General features: G+C 37.2%; 1 protein-coding gene across 1 annotated transcript in view; it reads left to right on the top strand.

Annotated features, from left to right (window-relative positions):
* Positions 1 to 18,324, top strand: part of LOC121420013 — a 29,303-nt gene that overhangs the window by 3,893 nt on the left and 7,086 nt on the right. The window contains exons 4-12 of the mRNA XM_041614534.1: positions 127 to 224; positions 6,293 to 6,415; positions 7,815 to 7,920; positions 9,052 to 9,218; positions 11,151 to 11,252; positions 12,654 to 12,734; positions 13,616 to 13,757; positions 14,801 to 14,910; positions 17,917 to 18,096. Of these exons, the coding sequence (XP_041470468.1) occupies positions 127 to 224; positions 6,293 to 6,415; positions 7,815 to 7,920; positions 9,052 to 9,218; positions 11,151 to 11,252; positions 12,654 to 12,734; positions 13,616 to 13,757; positions 14,801 to 14,910; positions 17,917 to 18,096 (1,109 nt within the window). The remainder of the gene's footprint in view (positions 1 to 126; positions 225 to 6,292; positions 6,416 to 7,814; positions 7,921 to 9,051; positions 9,219 to 11,150; positions 11,253 to 12,653; positions 12,735 to 13,615; positions 13,758 to 14,800; positions 14,911 to 17,916; positions 18,097 to 18,324) is intronic.

Below are 18,324 nucleotides of genomic sequence, written 5' to 3'. Positions count from 1 at the left end.
TCATGTGATTTCATAAATTGTATGTTGATAGCTTTTTTGGCTTAAGCAGTTATGGTTGTATTGAATAATGATATGCGACAGTTGCGTTCCTGATCTTTTATATTTATTATGTTTTCTTTATGACAGCTGTAAACAGAACAACGAAGGAAATGTACAATTTCTATCACAATTATGAATATCTAGAAGTTGAACCAGGCCCTATAACCTTGGAGAGAGCTTTTGAGGTGAGACACTTAATTTTTTGCATTTACTTGTGAGGACTTTTTATTGTAGCCCAGTGGATTAATCTTCTGACTTTGAAACAGAGGGTCGTGGGTTTGAATCCCAGCCATGGGGTGATTCCTTTCAGCAAGAAAATTATCCACATTCTGCTGAACTCAACCCAGGTGGGGTGAATAGGTACCCAGCAGGATTAATTCCTTGAATACATGAGTGCCGAATGCAGCTCGAGCTAAAGCCGGGGTAATGATAATAATAACAGCGCGTCTCGGAATAGAATATTTCTAGATAGATGGAGCTATATAAATGCCCATTATTATTATTATTGAGTTAGGTGTTGCAGAAAGTGACTTTAAAAATGATTGTTGACCCTTTCTTAGGAACTAAATCAATGCCAATCAATGGGAATCTGGTGCGTATAATTTACCAAAAGAAAGGATAACCAGTCTTTCGTAAAGTCACTGGTAAATTACAAACAGCTTTATGAAATGCCCACCTAATGCTGTAGAGCTCTCTACGAAAAACAACATTTTCTAATAGGGTGTTCCATCCCACAAGTGGTAAATAAATAAATAAATGAATAAATAAATATGGAGTGACATTTTTTTCTGTCCCCCATCCTGTGATGGGTTGAGTCTCAGTTGAAGCCTTAAAGGAACAAGTTCAAAATGAGTCCTTTCTTTGCTCCTCAAGTTTGCAAAAATCAAACTTTTTTTTTTCGTTTTCATAAAAAAATAAAGTATGGATGGAACATACATTGTATGTATACATTGAAATGAATCCAATGACCGGGGTAATAATATGCTGTAACGCGCTTTGGGCCATTCTGGGAAAAGCGCTTTATAAAAATTGGGTATTATTATTATTATTATTATGTCTATAAACAATTCATGATGAATTAATAGAGTTACCAATAGTTTGCCTTTTTAATTGATGAATTTGTATTGTTGTTTTCATTGCATTGCCAATTTAGAGTGTGTAGTAATTTCCTTCAAGGTTATTGGCTTTTATTTAGGAATGGCAAAACATACTGTAATGGGAAGGGTATCAAACTTGCCACCATACGAGGATGTTGTTAAGAAAGAAAGGGCATATTCTAACAACAACAAAAAAGCAGATCTTCTTCTATCATGCGTACAATAGGCCTGTATATCCTTAGTGTCTGGAACAGTAAAGTTACCTACGTGTAATATGGACCATTGGCATGGTCTAGTGGATTTGACTCGTCTTCCACAGTAAATTAAGTACGGCAGTCAACCCAGGCATGATGAATGGAGGGGGGGGGGGGGGGGGGTGGCAGGATTACTGTAAATCCTTCATGCAGCACTGAACAGCTTTAGCTGCATACAATGTATTAGAATCAGGAATGAGGTTACACGTATTATGCCATGTAGGGGGGGGGGGAGAAAGCCTGTTATGCTCGCCTGTATATAGGTGATGTCAGAGCTGCCAAGTAGTATGGATTATCCGTATTTAGTACTGAAAAATGAGAAGAATACTGATGGTTACAAAATACTGATTTCTCAAGTTTCATTTTTATGTGTTGTCCTATATGGTATTTCTTTGAAAATACTGATTTTCAGCTTTAAAAATACTGAAATGTTCTTGTTCAGGTTGGCAGCTCTGTGACGTACATTTAATTTGGGATGCTGGGTCAAATTGGGCAAAAATCCACAGTGTTTAGTAATAAAAATATACTAATAGTGGTCACTGTTAACATACATGTAGACAGCAAAATAACAAATTTCAATCTAGATTTTCTCAAAATAATCCCTCTGTACAAAGTTGCATGTTAAATTGGATCTATCTCTAAACAAATGCTATGAAGTTCATATCTTCAGAATATGTTCTAAACATTTGTGGGAATAGAATATTGCAAAAAACTTTAATGGAAAAAAAAACATGAAAAAACTGTTGCCCCTCCCCCACCTGCCCCGGCAACCTTTTCATGTTATACATTTTGCTGCCATGTAGCCTTAGATTTCTCTTCTTTATTTGTCTCCTTACAGTGATGGTCTGGGATAAAAGTATTTATAGCTTAATAAATAGAGTAGAATTCACTGAGAAAAATGCCGAAAATTTCATCAAAATCGGATAACAAATTCAACAAAGTAATTGAATTTTAGAGTTTAGCAATATTTTGCGAAAACAGTCGTCATGAATATTCATTAGGTGGGCTGATGATATCACATCCCCACTTGTTCTTTTGTATTTTATTATTGTTTATGATAAGGTTTATTCAAATTTTTTCCTCCGAGAACTAGAAAAATTGGATTGACAACTGATTTAGTGCATTACATTGTAGGTATTCATTGCTGCAACTTATCTCATTATAAGGGAGACATGTTATTCACACAAGTATAAAATAATGAAAAAATATGATTTTTGTAATAACTTAAACAGAAAGTGGGGATGTGACATCATCAGCTCACCTAATGAATATTCATGACGACCGTTTTCACAAAAGCTGATGATGTCACATCCCCACTTTCTGTTAAGTTATTACAAAAATCATATTTTTTCATTATTTCATACTTGTGTGAATAATATGTCTCCCTTATAATGAAATAAGTTGCAGCAATGAATACCTAATGCACTAAATCAGTTGTCAATCCAATTTTTCTAGTTCTTGGAGGAAAAAATTTGAATAAACCTTATTTCATGTAATAAAATACAAAAGAACAAGAGGGGATGTGACATCATCAGCCCACCTAATGAATATTCATGACGACTGTTTTCACAAAATATTGCTAAACTTTAAACTTCAATAACTTTATTATTTGTTTTAAATCCGATTTTGGTGAAATTTTTGGCATTTTGCTCAGTGAATTCAAGTCTATGTATTAAGATATAAATATTTTCAGCCCGGAGCATCCCTTTAAATTAAACGATTTAGCTCTTATATGAGATCTCATCTTGGTCAATCAGGACAAGGACTTGCTGAACTACATCCTTCAGTCCTTCTCTTTCCTCGTTGTAAACACCATGCAAGGTGTAACTCTGCCACTCTTCTTGAGGTAGCACCAACTCATTACCACAGAACTGCTTTCATTACTTTGTAGTGGGATTCACCACTCATTCCTTGTTTTGCAATCGTACTCTATCTAGGGCTATCTCTATGTAGTCTGCTGCGCAGACCTTCACTTGAGTTAGCCGGTCTGAGTGTGCAGTTTACAATGGCATGTGTGAAGATGACCTACGTACATTTACAGCATATTATTTATTGTTATTTTAGCGGTGCGTGTTATTCAGCAGTGAATGTTCCCGCCAGTTTTATGTGTGCTAGTCCAGTGCGAAGAGACCCACTTGTTGATCAAAGTTTCAATCAGGGTCTGTGCCTGCAGACTAGTCTCAAGGCTAGGCTACAAACATGCATTGTGCATTGGATGCATTTCTAAAGAAGTATTGTGTGTGTTCGCTCACTGATGAGCATGATGATGATACATGACAAAGTGATATAATCAAATTTGGCAAGTTGTCAATATACATGCATGCATCTCGGATTGTTAAATTCTCTCTTTAATGTCATGATGATTGGAAACCATCCTGCCTCATGGGTAATTTTGCCCTTTTGCAACCCATATTACTCCAAAATATTCTCAAAACCTTATTCATTGGGGCAATGCTTTGTTTTTTATACTGTACAGATAAAACCCTTCCACTGGATTTTCTTCTCTAGAATAATTGCTAATGCCCCATTGTTCCATAGAAATGATAGCCGAGTCTGCAAAAACGTGCAATGTGTCGCTGCAGTGTTGCCAACAGTTCAGGTTTTAACTGAATTGTCCAGTAGAAAAAAAATCCATTAAAAAAAAACTGATGTTCAGATTTGGGGATCTTGAGAGTATGGATTTGGGTGCGTGCATGTAAAGTCGGTGATTAATATTATTTTTTCTCTCAAGGTATGCACCAGATTGCATAATTCTAAGTCCAAAAAAAAAATAAAACCTCCCTACCAATGGGGGTGGGGGTGACCCCTCCCACTTGGGCTTGGTCTCTTTGCTTCCTTGCAGTATTGATGGTTTAATCAAATATGCATATAAAAATGTTGACAGTTTTGTTTGTGTGGAATGACCTGTTAAAGCTGTTTAGAAATGTATCCAGGAAAGGCTATTATATAACAAAATTTTGAGAAAGGGAGGTTATTCCACTCAGTACTTTACATTAAATGTCCAAGAAGAAAGAATCTTGAATAATCCTGGCCTTGTGGCAAAGCCTGACAGGCTGTTGACTCCTTTATATGCATCTTGCCCATTTTATGTAATTTTGTAATCTTTGTGCATTACTACATGTATACAAGGGAGATCTTTGAATGCAAGATTGACATTTTAAAATGTTTGAGAAATAATGATCATAATTTAATTACCTGAAGTTATAGCCATTTTAGCCATGTATGTATTATGTATACTAGTACACCCTACATGTACATATCCATATGTTACACAGCAGTTCAAACCCAAAAACTTCAGTGGGGCTAATTATGTATTCATGAGGTCATATGTTGGGGCCCCATGGACCGATTCTCACCAAATTTTGGGTTGTGGGGGTTTTCATCATGCTCTACCAAAATATGGTATAAAAAGCTCTGAATTTCAAAAATTGAATATTGATGACATCACATTTTGGCTGGAGCTGAGCTGTGTACATGGTGCTTAATACCATGGTCACATTTGCTCTACGGCGGCCGTACGGCGAGTTGAAAACAGCAGTTTTTAATTTTAATTCAAACCCCCTACATGTAGTTGGTACAAAAAATGTTGAAAGGGCTGTTTTCGACTCACCGTACGGCCGCAGTAGAGCAAATGTGACCGTGGTATAAAGCATTCAATGTTGGGTAGACCTACCCATTTAACAATTCCCGGTTGACTGCATAACAATTTTAATTGACAGAGAGGCTGCCATTCATGACTAGGATTTGAACCCCTTTCCCTATTTGAAAGGCAAGAGTCTGAACCACCAAACCATGACACTTGACTTCCTTTATGGTGCACAGGCATCACTCTTGTTTACTGGTGAAAAACTATTGTGCTTTTATTGTCCAATACCTTCCAATTTCAACATTTATGCTGATTTTGCTCTTGTTCATGGACAATGTATTTCTATCTCCGTTCATCTAAAGACCCATATTTGCTTGCCATACCCAAAACTCGTACAAAATCAGGTGATCGCACATTTAGTGTTACTGCTTCAAAAGATTGGAACAACATACCCTCTTTCATTAAATCATCAAACTCTTCAGATCAATTCAAGAAACTTCTAAAAACATACCTCTTTTCCGATTAATTTCATTTGAATGTATTTTTATTGTAATTATTATCTATGTACTCTTGTTTTAAACTCGTTTGTAAACTCGGTGATATAGTAAACTATGGAGAGCGTACTAAATGCTAGTTATTATTATTATTATAATTGTCAAAAATATACGGGGATCAGCATTTGAATGTTATAAATTCCAGTTCAGGGGCAACACTCAGATGGTCATTTTTAAAAAACTTTTTTGGGGAAAGGGGGCAACAGGGGGAGAGGCTCCACTCTACCAGCTCTGCGACTTATGTATTATGTACTCATCATTTGTGGTAATGATGTCAAAATGAGAAATGATGTCAAAATGAGAATCCAATAACGTAATTATGGATCCAAGTGACAAATGTTCCTTTGCAGAAAATGTAAAATTGCACATGGACAGGTGTCTTTTCCCCACAAGATATTGTTCCCAGGCATGGTTTTCTGTATTGACAAGGTGTATTGGCCTAATAATGTAATTCCATCATTCACAAAGTTTAGTTTATGTACATGTAAACACAGTACACACATACAGTATGTTGATCTACATGTACATCTGTGATGAAATTGTAACTTTAAAAAATTCTATAAAAATGTTTTGCTTGCTACAACTACAGTTTAACCCTACTTTAAATACGATTCTAATTTATTTTCATCAATCCAATTCAAATTCAATTTTCTTAAAATACTCAACAAAAGTAATTGTGAGTGTGCAATTTTGTATGAATATAACAACATATAAATTATAGGACATAATACCCATATTAATGCTGTTTTAATTTTCTTTTAGCCACCACTAGGTGTACTTTGTGAAGGGTATGATAGGACGAAGAAGTTCCCGGATTTCCCTTCCGTGTTTGGAGTGAGCTTGGAAGCCATGACACCAGGTTATAATTGGATACATTTTTCAAGGGTGAGTACAGGGGCCCATGACGCAAACCTTTTTTTTGCGGTTGATTGCATTGACTACAATGTACAGTCAATCACTAACTAATGTGGAGTATTGTGGTCCAGTGGATTAGTCTTCTGACTCTTAAACAGAGGGTCGTGGGTTCAAATCCCAGCCATGGCGTAATTTCCTTCAGCAAGAAAATCATCCACATTGTGATGCACTCAACGCAGGTGATGCTAGGGTCTTTGTCGCCATGATAATTGTATTTTTTGTCAAATTTTGTGTGAGCTCTATATATATCGCAATGACAAATGATGTGGTGGGTTCGGGGGATACATGTGCTCGGCTGCGCGATCCGCCGAGCATGTCTACTTCCTTGAATGCATGAGCGCTGAAAGGCAGCTTGAAGACTCCTGCTAAAAGGCAGGGTAATAATGATAACATCGCAACTTGGAGTAGAATGTTTCTAAATAGATGGCGCTATTTAAATGCCTATTATTATTATTAACCTAAAGGGGCCATTCTACTATCAAGATTTGAAACCCCGATCCATTTGGATTATTAGATTGGCCGAGAGCCGGATAGGAATCCGGAGGAGCGTATGAACAACGTTGTGAAGACGGGGTAACCGTGGGCATTTTGTTCAGGTTGGCGTGATCGGCTGAAAATTTTGAACATTCAAAATATCATTCCGATTTTGCTGATCAGAAAACGTCAATTTTGAATCATGGGGGAAGCGGGAAAACCGTAAGCAACACGGCGCGCAGTCGTGGGACAAGCGTAATCAGGTCTTTCATGGCGTAGTAACAGTGGCATGTGGACATCCATGTTTTCTTTCGGAAAACTTTCATTACTGCAATTTTTTTTCACTGACTTTCAGTATAATGGTTCATTTTCCCCTGATCCTGCCCAAATCGGAAGGTTTGTTAAATCGTCGCCAAATCAGCATCGTGGAACATGGGCTTTGGTGTTACAGGAGCCAGAATCTTAAATGATATCATCAGGGCCTTATCATTAAAAAATCTATTGGCAAGTCCTAACTGAATTCTATCATTGTTATTTCAAATATCTTGTGAAAAATTGTTGCAATTTTCTTGATTACTTATTCAATTTCAATTTTTATTTTCGATTGTATGGGGAGTACTACAGCTTTCCTTCTATTATGAAACTGATTGGGAAGTCCTCACTGAATTCCATTATTGAAATTTCAAATATCCTTTGAATATTGACTCCTTTTCCGGGTTTCCTTTTTCAATTTTCAATTTCAAATATTTACAATCATTATCTGGAGTACTACAGCTTTCCTGCTAATATGCTTGCCATAGTCCGTGAACCTATTGGAAAGTCCTCTCTTGTAAACCCTTCAAAAATTATTATTTTTTTTCAATTTCAATTTTTTCAAATTTCATATCATTTACAGGAGTACTACAGCTTTCCTGCTAATATGTTTGCCTTGGTCCACGAACCTACTGGGAACTCGTCACAGAATGCCACGGCGATCCGAGAAGTCCATGATTTCAATGCAGGTAATATCAAAGACCAACAAAGCAAATACATGAGGCGACAGCCGACTTCGCCCCCATGACAGCCAAATTGACCCCCGATTATTCCTCTAAAATTTATGCTTTGGGGCGACCATTCTTTTTAAGTCACCCCAAGAACTTAAACAATGTTCAAGGTTATTTCAAAACTCAGTATTTTAACTATGGCAGAATAATGATTTTCTTTAAAGTCTGTTGGATAATTGCCTGCTACCCCTAAAATTAAAAAGTAGCCTATAAAATGAGAGAAATGTACTCCAAAATTACCTAATTGCCCCAACGTGGAAAAAAGTAGCCACTTAAACCTTTGAACCTTGAATTATTTGGGACGGTCGTGACCCTTGCCCTGAATTATTTGCATATATCACTGAAGCTTATCGGCAAAAAATGAAGAAATGCAAGGCATTTTAAATAAATCTGTTATTCTCATGATTCAAGCCCAGCCTGCTGATACCCAGCTGATGTTCTGTAGCATTACGTACTAGCGATAATCTCGTATTTTGTCTACAAATCACTGCTTTGACGGAAGAAAAAGTTCACCAAAAGCTTATGCATGGTCAGTATACGACTCACCGTGTGTTATTGCAATAGCCTCCTTGGTAGGGTTGTAAATTTTGGCCATTTTTTAATGCTAAAACCTTACAAATGAAAACCATTTTATATTAATGAATTATAAAAGGAAGTTATCGTCTGAATATTCTTAAGATGACGTCATCTTTAAAAAGTCACCTGACATTGAAATCCCTTGCTTTTGAGTCACATGACCTGAAGCCGGTATTCCGGCCTTCCAGATATATGCGCATTCATGTTGAAGCTGGTATTCCGGCTAAAAATCATGAATGTTTCCAAGCTGCCAACTAGTACTGATTTTCAGTATTAAATATTGAAAAAATGAGAAGAATACTGAAGGCTTCATGCAGTATACTGATCTCTTATTAAAGTTTTAGTTTTATATGTTTTTTGTCCTAACACATTTATTTGAAAATACTGATTTCCTCATCAAAATACAAATATCTAGCTTTTAAAATACTGAAATGTTCTTGTTCAGGCTGGCAACCCTGATCAGTTTTCTGATTAATAAAAATAAGTTCTCAAACTGGTTTCGCTTCTCAACAGGTCTCTCTTATAGGTTCGAGTACGGGACTGATAAATGTACCGTTGGACCGATACCAGTTGATACTTTCATGCATGATGCTGATTCGCCGGACGGTAAACGCGTCGTTCTGAAATCGCCCACGACCTTCCTCCTGCCGAACCAGTCATCGTGGATTTACCAGGGAAATGTAAGAAAATCAGTAATTGACTGAATGAATGAAAAAAATGTATTATGCAATGCAATAATGATAATAAGTTTAAAGCTAATTAGTTGCGAATACGTAGAAAAGCAAGGATAATGGGAACCAGAAAATAGCTTGAATGCTACTCAAGTCTGGCCCCTTGTAATTCCTTGTTCATGAAGGCTATTACATCAATATTATGGTAGTATTTGTAATTCGCTTTTAGTACTGGAAACTGAGATGAATACTACTGCGTGGTTTCACGCAAAAGGAACAAGAAAATAGCATGAATGCCAGTCAAGTCTAGCCCCATGTAGTTCCCTGTTCATAAAGGCCATTAAACAAAATTATGGTAGTGTTTGCGATGTATATACTGAAAACTCAGAAGAATACTAATGCATGGTTTCATGCAAAATACTAATTTCGAGAAATTCAGTTTTATGTGTTATATGGTATTTCAAAGTACTAATTTCCTCACCAAAATACATATTTTATACATGCCTGACCTCAAACTGCTGTTTGTTTTTATTGATAGTAATCTTGGGTACTTTACTAGGGGGCTGTAGCTTGTAGAATATTTTTTCTGATTTAATATGCATATGTTCTCTTGGTATACTGCCCAAGGGCCTCCAAGTACGAACCAAACAGGCACTGTGTGGATACAATGCAGGGTCCTACTGGGCGTAAATGCCTCAGGGGTACCTCTTGGTACCTGCTGGTTCAATGCACAGGTTGAACAGCCTGCTCTTTTACGAATACTGAATTGACATTAACAAGCATAGGTTGTTGCTTGCCTATACATGAGACCAACTTTTTCATCCTTTCCGATGGATGGAGTGTTTTCCAAACTGAATTCACACCTAGAGCAACTCTGTAGCAGTGTTTTCCTTCCGCAAGAAATTTATCCACAATGTGCTGCGCTCAACCCAGGTGACGTGAATGGGTACCGGGCAGGATCAGTTCCTAAAATGCATGTGTGCCTATTATTGCAATAGATTTTTTGTTAGACATGTTTCGGCATGAGTGGGACTCAACCCCTAACTTTGATATTCATGATATTATCCGAAACAGGCGCTCTATTAAAGAGAATTGCCAGTAGTTGCAGTAAACACTGATTTCATGAGAAAGTCTGTAAAACCAGGCTTAATTGTCAGAATATAATCGAGGATCTAGATCTGGTACAGTTACATAAGCTGTACTTTTGTGAAATCTTGAAATCTACGCTGAAAAATGTTCACACTGAAAATCACCAACACAGATAGGCACCTGTGGGACAGTGTATTAATATTGCTTGAATAAAGACCCGACGGAAGTGACCGAATCCGCGCTTATTTCTCAGTAATTACACAATTTCTTCCAGAATCCTTTGGCACATATTTTTTATTCATACAAACGGACACTTGGGTGGTCATTATATCAGATTCCATCAAAAGTCATTTTGAGATCGTTACCAAAACTGGAATTTATCTTTAAACTGATTGAGCTATGCTGCCTCCTTATGATTATCAAGAATTCATACATGTCAGACCGCAAGCTAGGAATTCGTGTGTTTTCCTGTTAATGATCGACCAGAGAAATTGGAGAATTCATGATTTGTGTGGGCATTGTGGTCTTTTGGTTATGAATCTTGTCTTTCGATCAGAGGGACATGGGCTCAATTCCTAGTCATGGCATGTTTTCCTTAAGCAAGAAGTTTACCACATTGTGCTGCACTCAACCCAGGTGAGGTGAATGGGTACCAGGTAGGAAGAAATTCCTTGAATGCTTGAGCACCTATATACGTAGCCCAGCTAAAGCCTGGGTAATAATAATAGCCATCCCGCTGAAGAACAGTTATCGGAACTGAAGTGGCTACTCTGGATCAATATACTGTTGTTATTATTGTTTCTGTACAATGAATATATACACATTATTCTTTTCATGACATTATTTCTGCAGACGACGTTACGTGGCATTGACGTGGAAGGTTGGATCACACCCACCAGTATTACTATCGGCCCTCTCGTCTGGAACGGCACCATGGAATACTTCTTTGCTAGGGTAAGTATGATCACAATATGGACAGCTCAACACATTGTGAATGACTTTTCAGTACCATCTCCATTTTATGTCTGGTGTTAAAAATTGATCTAACACCAACACAAAGAGGTCAGCGCTGAACTTGAAATCACCCAGTCTGTTGGATTGAATTGATTGATTTGAATTGGATTGAATTGTTAAATTGGATTGGGTTGGATTGAATAGAACATGATTAACTTGAATTAGATTATATTGAATTGGATGAAATTGAATAAGATTGAGGAGCCGTGGTGTAGTGGTTCTGACTTTCGCCTTGTAAACAGAGGTTCGTGTGTTCGAATCCCACCACGGTCTGGCGTCCTTTGGCAAGGCGTTAATCCACACTTTGCCACTCTCGACCCAGGTGCTAAATGGGTACCCGGTAGGATGTGAATATCATTGTAGCGTGTCCAGTACTGTGTGCGCCTCACAGGCGACTGACTGGAATACTCCCCAGGGAGTGGAGGATGTGCACACGTTGTGTGCGGGAATGACTGATTGAATCCGATGACCGGGGTAATAATATATCTGTAAAGTGCTTAGACACATCGTTCCGATGTATTAAGCCCTATATAAAAGCGGATTATTATTATTATTGATTCTGTTGGAACTCCTTGTAAGACCACTCTAGAAATTATTTGATTTGGATTGCATTGGACTGTTAGATTGGATTGGATTGTATTTAATTGCATAGGATTAAATTGAATTAGATTGCATTGAAGTGGATTGGAATTTGGATTTAATTGGATTGGATTAAATTGAAATGAATAAAATTGAATGGAATTAAATGAAAATGAAATGAATTTAATTGAATAGAATGAAAATAAATATTTTAATGGTGAATGTCCAAGATGATCATCAAATTTCTGTTTTCTGTAGTTGATTCTGATGCTTATGACTTCCATTCATATTACAATACAGCATTGTGTTTACATGCTTGCAGTAGCATATTAAGCTTTTCTGTAATTATTAAATATCTTTATATTCATACAATCAGCACAGTTGTGTAATGATCTCTGCCCTTCTTACAAAAAGTTACGATTGATCCGATCAATCACAACTATGGAAAGCCAGCAAAGTCAACATATGAAATGCATGTTTGTTCAAAAAATCTCTAGATATGAATGTATATCCATAAGTTCATTGATTTCTTGACAATTTGGTGTGTTCTCCTTTGTTTACAAAGGACATGTTGCAAATTTCTTGTAGAAAAAATTATGACACTGATGGATTTCCATAGTTACTCTTTGTAAGATGGGGCCCTGGAAAAATATTCATTATAAAATCACTCTAACGACATTTCACAGCTATACAGTTCGTTTTAATTGATCTCATCTGTTAGTGAATAACCCCCCTATTCTTTGTGAATGAATTTTTGTACAGGGTAACTGGACCAGTGGCACGGATCAAACAGGATTGGTTCATCAGATGCCTTTACAATTAAAATCTACATTAACTGCCGATGTGAGTATTATGCGACTTTCACATTGTGAACCTTTTCCCTTCCAGTATACTGTAAACGCTGTTATCTCGCGCTGGGCGGCTTCAAAACGTATTCACGGGTTCACAAAGTCACTTCCTTCTTCCGAATTTGTGGCTGGTTTTAATTAACATTTCAGGCAAAAAAACAACAACCATATTGTGATAAGTAGTGGAAGCACCATTGTGTAGCGGTTCTGCCTCTCATCTTGGAATCAGAGGGCAGTTTGTTCAAATCCCACCATAGCCGAGCGTCCCTTGACAAGATGTCCATCTACGCTTTGCCACTCTCCACCCAGGTACTAATTGGGTACCGGTAGGAAACAACCGTCATTGTGGTTGGTTTAGCAAGTTTGCGCCAAACAGGCTGCTAATAAGCTATGAATCCAGTGACCGGGTAATGATAATGATGAAGCACTTTGAACAATCATAGATTGATGATAATAATACATGAGATTTGTATAGCGCACTTTCCATCTTGATTAGATGCTCAAAGCGCTTCAGAGCAGAACAACAAAAACTATTTACATACAATGCATGTCTGAACAATAAGTCAATATCCATCAAAAAGCACTCTTATACAGGTATGTTTTCAGGTTGCCCTTGAAGGTGGTCACTCAAGTCTGGGTTTTCAAACTCTGTGGGAGAGAATTGCACATGCTAGGCCCTGCATTATCAAAGGCCTGCTCCCTGCATGATTTCTTAATAGCAACTGGAATTTGTAGGAGATTAGATGATGAGGATTGATGAGGATCGTAAATATCTTGAGGGTTGGTAATTATGCATGAACGACCTATTGTAACTGGGGGAAGTTCCAATGCGCTACATGTAAAAGCCAATTATTATTACTATCGTTTTCTTTTCAGGTTGGGGGCTTTCCAGTCAGCGTCACTCACATACAAAACATGTTTCACTACACGTATCATATCCCATCTTATGTCTTTGATGTTCATCTGTGCTATAATGAAGAGGACAGCCGCTCCATGGCAGTAGAGATCTTGGGAATGGGTACGTAGTGGTCGGAGAGGTGCCGGTGGATGGTTTATTTTCAATTGGTCTAATGCCAATTCGTCCAATTACCAACTCGTCTCTTATTATTTGGTCTTTCGTCCAATTACCAACTCCTCTACTATTATTTGATCTACCATCAGTTCGTTCACTATTCACATGGTCTAATTGCCATTTCGTCTAATAACCAGTTGGTCCAATAGCTATTTAGTTCATAGACCATTTCAAAGGTTTATTTCCAAATGGTCTAATGTTAATTCGTCCAATTACCAACTCGTCTACTATTATTTGGTCTACCATCAGTTCGTTCACTATTCACATGGTCTAATTGCCATTTCGTCTAATAACCAGTTGGTCCAATAGCCATTTAGTCCATATACCATTTGAAAGGTTTATTTCCGAATGGTCTAATGCTAATTCGTCCAATTACCAACTCGTCTACTATCATTTGGTCTACCATCAGTTCGTTCACTATTCACATGGTCTAATTGCCATTTTATCCAATCACCATTCCGTCTAATAATCAGTTGGTCCAATAGCCATTTAGTCCATATAGCATTCGGTCTAATTGGACTGAGTGTTAATTAGGCGAAATGAAAAAAAATAAAAAGAAAATGGGTATTAGACCAACTTGTTACGAGACAAATTGGTCATACGTGAACTGGTGATTAGACAAAGTGATTATTTGACCAAATGGTTATTTGATCAAATTGAACCAAATGGATGTTAGATGACATTAACCTCCGCTACAGCAAAATTAAACATTTATTATTACCGTCGATCGATATAAGCCTAAATGAATACAGGTTTGTGTTGACTACCATACCCCAATCTGTCTGTATATTATTTCATGAAATATCACATACAATGATTATAACTTGGCAAGACTTGTAATAAAATTATAGGATTTTGGTTACTTTTTATAAAAAACTATTTTTTTTTGGGGGGGGGGGTTGTTCATCTGCTTCTTTCATTTATTTTGCTAAATAGTCATGAATAACAAACTTTAAGTAGGTTTCTCTTTCTCTCTTACATGTACCTAGACATCCGTAAAAACTACATTGTGAACAACACCCACAATTTCTACGCTGCAGTTCAGCACGCCATGGCTAATGCCTCCGGTCTTCCGGCCAGCCGTATTGGCAATGTTTATGTGAGTATTTTATTGGAAACTTTCCATATGTGACCTACATGTACCACCCTTAACCCACCAATAAGTCGCCAGGTAAGGTTCTCTGTAAATAGCCAAAATAGTCATTTAGTCTCAAAAACCAAAAATAAAAAAACTGCTTATCTGAAAGAGCAATTCTTCTTCACACTGAAAAACTGTAAAAAGTGCAAAATAATATTTTATGTAGCCAGAGTTGAAATGGGATTATCTGTAGATTATACATTGTACATTATAGAGTAAATGACATCCAATCAAGATGGAAAGTGTGCTATATTTAACCAAATTTTCATTTGAAAAAGTGCAAAATAATATTTTAAGTATTTATAGTTAAAATGAGATTATCTGTACATTACACATTGTACATTATAGAGTAAGTGACATCTAATCAAAATGGAAAGTGCATTATATTTAACCATAGAGCTGTAATAGCTCCATGATTTAACCAAAGTTTCATTTGACAAAGTGCAAAATGATACTTTAAGTAGCCAAAGTTGAAATGAAATCATCTGTTAATTACACATTTACATTACGGAGTTTATGACATCCAATCAAGATGGAAAATGCGTTATATCTAACCCAATTTTCATTTGACAAAGTGCAAAATTATACTTATACGTAGTGAAAGCTAAAATGAGATTAGCTGTACATTGTACATTATAGAGTAAATGACAGTCATCCTGTAGTGAAGCTTCAGGGTTGCGCCCCACAAGAAAATAGTTACTTTTGCGTCATTTCAGGAACCGAAGTTCCAACCAGTCCCTCAGGCAGTCTTTTTTGGGGGGTTTAAAGGTAAATGCTAGTTTTGGTAACAATATCAAAATGAGTTCGTACAGAATCCAATGAAATGACCACCAAAGTGTCTGTATAAATAAAACGCATGTGCCAAAGGATCCTGGAAGAAATTGTGTAATTGCTGAGAAATCAGCAAATAAGCACAGGATTCGGGTAGAACGTCGGGCTCGACGCTCTAAGCAATAATTATACATTGTCCCACGTGCGCTTATCTGTGTTGGGGATCTTCGGTATAAACATTTTTAAGCCTGAGTCGAATCGATTTTAAAATCGGTGCTCGATCGATGTCATCGAATACCGGTGCAGATTTTGCAAAATCGGTGCGTCGAAAAAAAAAAAATACGTCGGCCGGCCGATTCGTTTGGATCACACAATCAATCATCAAAATATCAGTAATGTCCAACTTGACTACTACTTACTTGATTTCTATTGCCCCCCAAATGAAACCGATTGTGTAATTAGGATGCCTATTCACCATTAATTTGAAGTTTATTCCGATCATACTTCGAGTCTTACTCGTCTGTTCGTGCTGAGATAATTTATGCACGATGAATTCATGAATGGAAGTCATGGCCATCGATCGTGCATGCGCAGTACTGTTCTTTAATCAAACCAGAAAATGGCCGGAGATTGACGCGATCAACGTAAAATAAATCTTGCTTTCATGAACAATATTAATATCATGACCACAGAACATTATTTAATCGTAATATTTAACAATAATTTGCATATGATAATCATTGATATGAATTTAGAGCTTGATGTGAAACGTTTGTATTTCGTTTCAATTTTCAATGGCGGACATCTCATGACGATCAGCTTGAGTCGAGAGAGTGCACTTGTCTAAAAAAAAATAATTATCACATCAGGATTGATTCTCGAACATTGCCTACATTCAAAAACTCTTTTCAAGATCGTAATATAACCATATAACATTTTACATGACAAAACAGAGAAAATTGCGTTTGATATTTTTTTCCCATCAATTTGAAGCTAGTTTGTGCCCAACTTTGGGCTCTGATTTCATGAATGGAAAATATGTCATACGTCATCGAACACGCATGCGCATTGTGCTTCTTTTCTCGGAGCTCGGAGAAGACGTCCAGAGATGGAATAACAAAAGAAATAATGCCAGTATTAATTCTTCCATATGAACATAACATACTTTGCTGACATCGTCAATATTCTTAGTATGACCATAAAATCTTGTTAAATCGTAATAATTTATATGAATTTAGGGCTCGATTCGAAACATTCGTATTTATTTCGATCGCATGCTCAATATTATTGTGTCAACAAAAAAATGGATTGTCATCATCAGGATTAATTCTCGAACATCGTCATAACTCATATTCCACAATCTTTCCTCACAATCGTTATATCAGCATTGAATAGCAATTCAAATGACCATCCAGAGAAAATTACGTATTTATTCCCATGAATTTATTTGGAACTCATTTTGGAGCCAACTACACAATCTCAGGCAAGTTATAGCGCTCTCCATTGGTTGCAATTGTTTGCTGGCACTGACAAGCATGCCTGTCGTTTTGGGAGAGTGAGTGTACGGGGCTGCGGACGGGGCTGGTGAATGCGAGTCTGGACTGCGAATGCTAGTCACATGCTAGTTGACCGAAAATCATTCGGATCGACTCTGCGTGATTCATGTCTTTATTATTGTTTCACTTTAAACTTATATGTTGTCATCTGCAAATATCATTGTTGAAGATATTTTGGGAAGAATTCTGCATTGGTCCCCGGCCTTTTTTTGTGTGTTTTGTGGTCATGGAAAATACAAACGAACTTTGCTCTGTCATCTGCTTGTGCAACGCTGCACCCGGCTAACGCCAGCGCATACCGTCAGTGCGCATGCGTAGTGCATATGCATAGCGCATCGACGCGATGGCCGGAGCAAATTTTTTTCCCGCCTTCAATATTCGATGCATCGATGTTCGATCGAATTAAAGCTGTCGAACACCGGTTTTCAAAATAATCAATATGACTCACGCTTAAACATTTTTCAGTGTAGATTTCAACATTTCACAAAGTTCAGTTAATGTAACTGTACCAGATCTAGATCCTCAATGATATGCTGACAATTAAGCCTGGTTTTACAGACTTTCTCATGAAATCGGTGTTTACTGCAACTACTGGAATTTCTCTTTAACTTTCTGAATTCCACCTTCTGATTTATTACAGGCTGCTGAGGGTGTTGAAGAGATTCTGATCGTCTACTTTGACATGCTAGGCCTACCGCCTGTTGAAGGGAACGCCCTCAATCCTAAGCACGGTCCCGACCTGGCTGAGGCCCTCATTACCCTCGAAGAACGAGTGCTTGGGAAAGATCCGATCCGTATCAACTTCACCAAGGATGGCAAGGTAAGAAGGATATCAATCAGTCATCCAGGGCCCCCTCTAACAAAGCGTTGCTATTGATCAGATCAATTGAAACTATGGAAAGCAAGCGATGCCAACATCTAAAATCCATGTTCAAAATATTTTCTAACTATGATGTATATTCATGCATTAAATGTTTTCTTGAAAATTCGCTGTACTTCTCTTTGTTTACAAAAGATATAGTGCAAATTTCCTGTGGAAAAAATTATG

Source organism: Lytechinus variegatus, chromosome 8 (genome assembly GCF_018143015.1).
Source record: "Lytechinus variegatus isolate NC3 chromosome 8, Lvar_3.0, whole genome shotgun sequence".
Lineage (NCBI taxonomy): Eukaryota > Metazoa > Echinodermata > Echinoidea > Temnopleuroida > Toxopneustidae > Lytechinus > Lytechinus variegatus.
The sequence above is the reverse complement of the archived record's forward strand: the minus strand, read 5'-3'. Positions and strand labels throughout refer to the sequence as shown.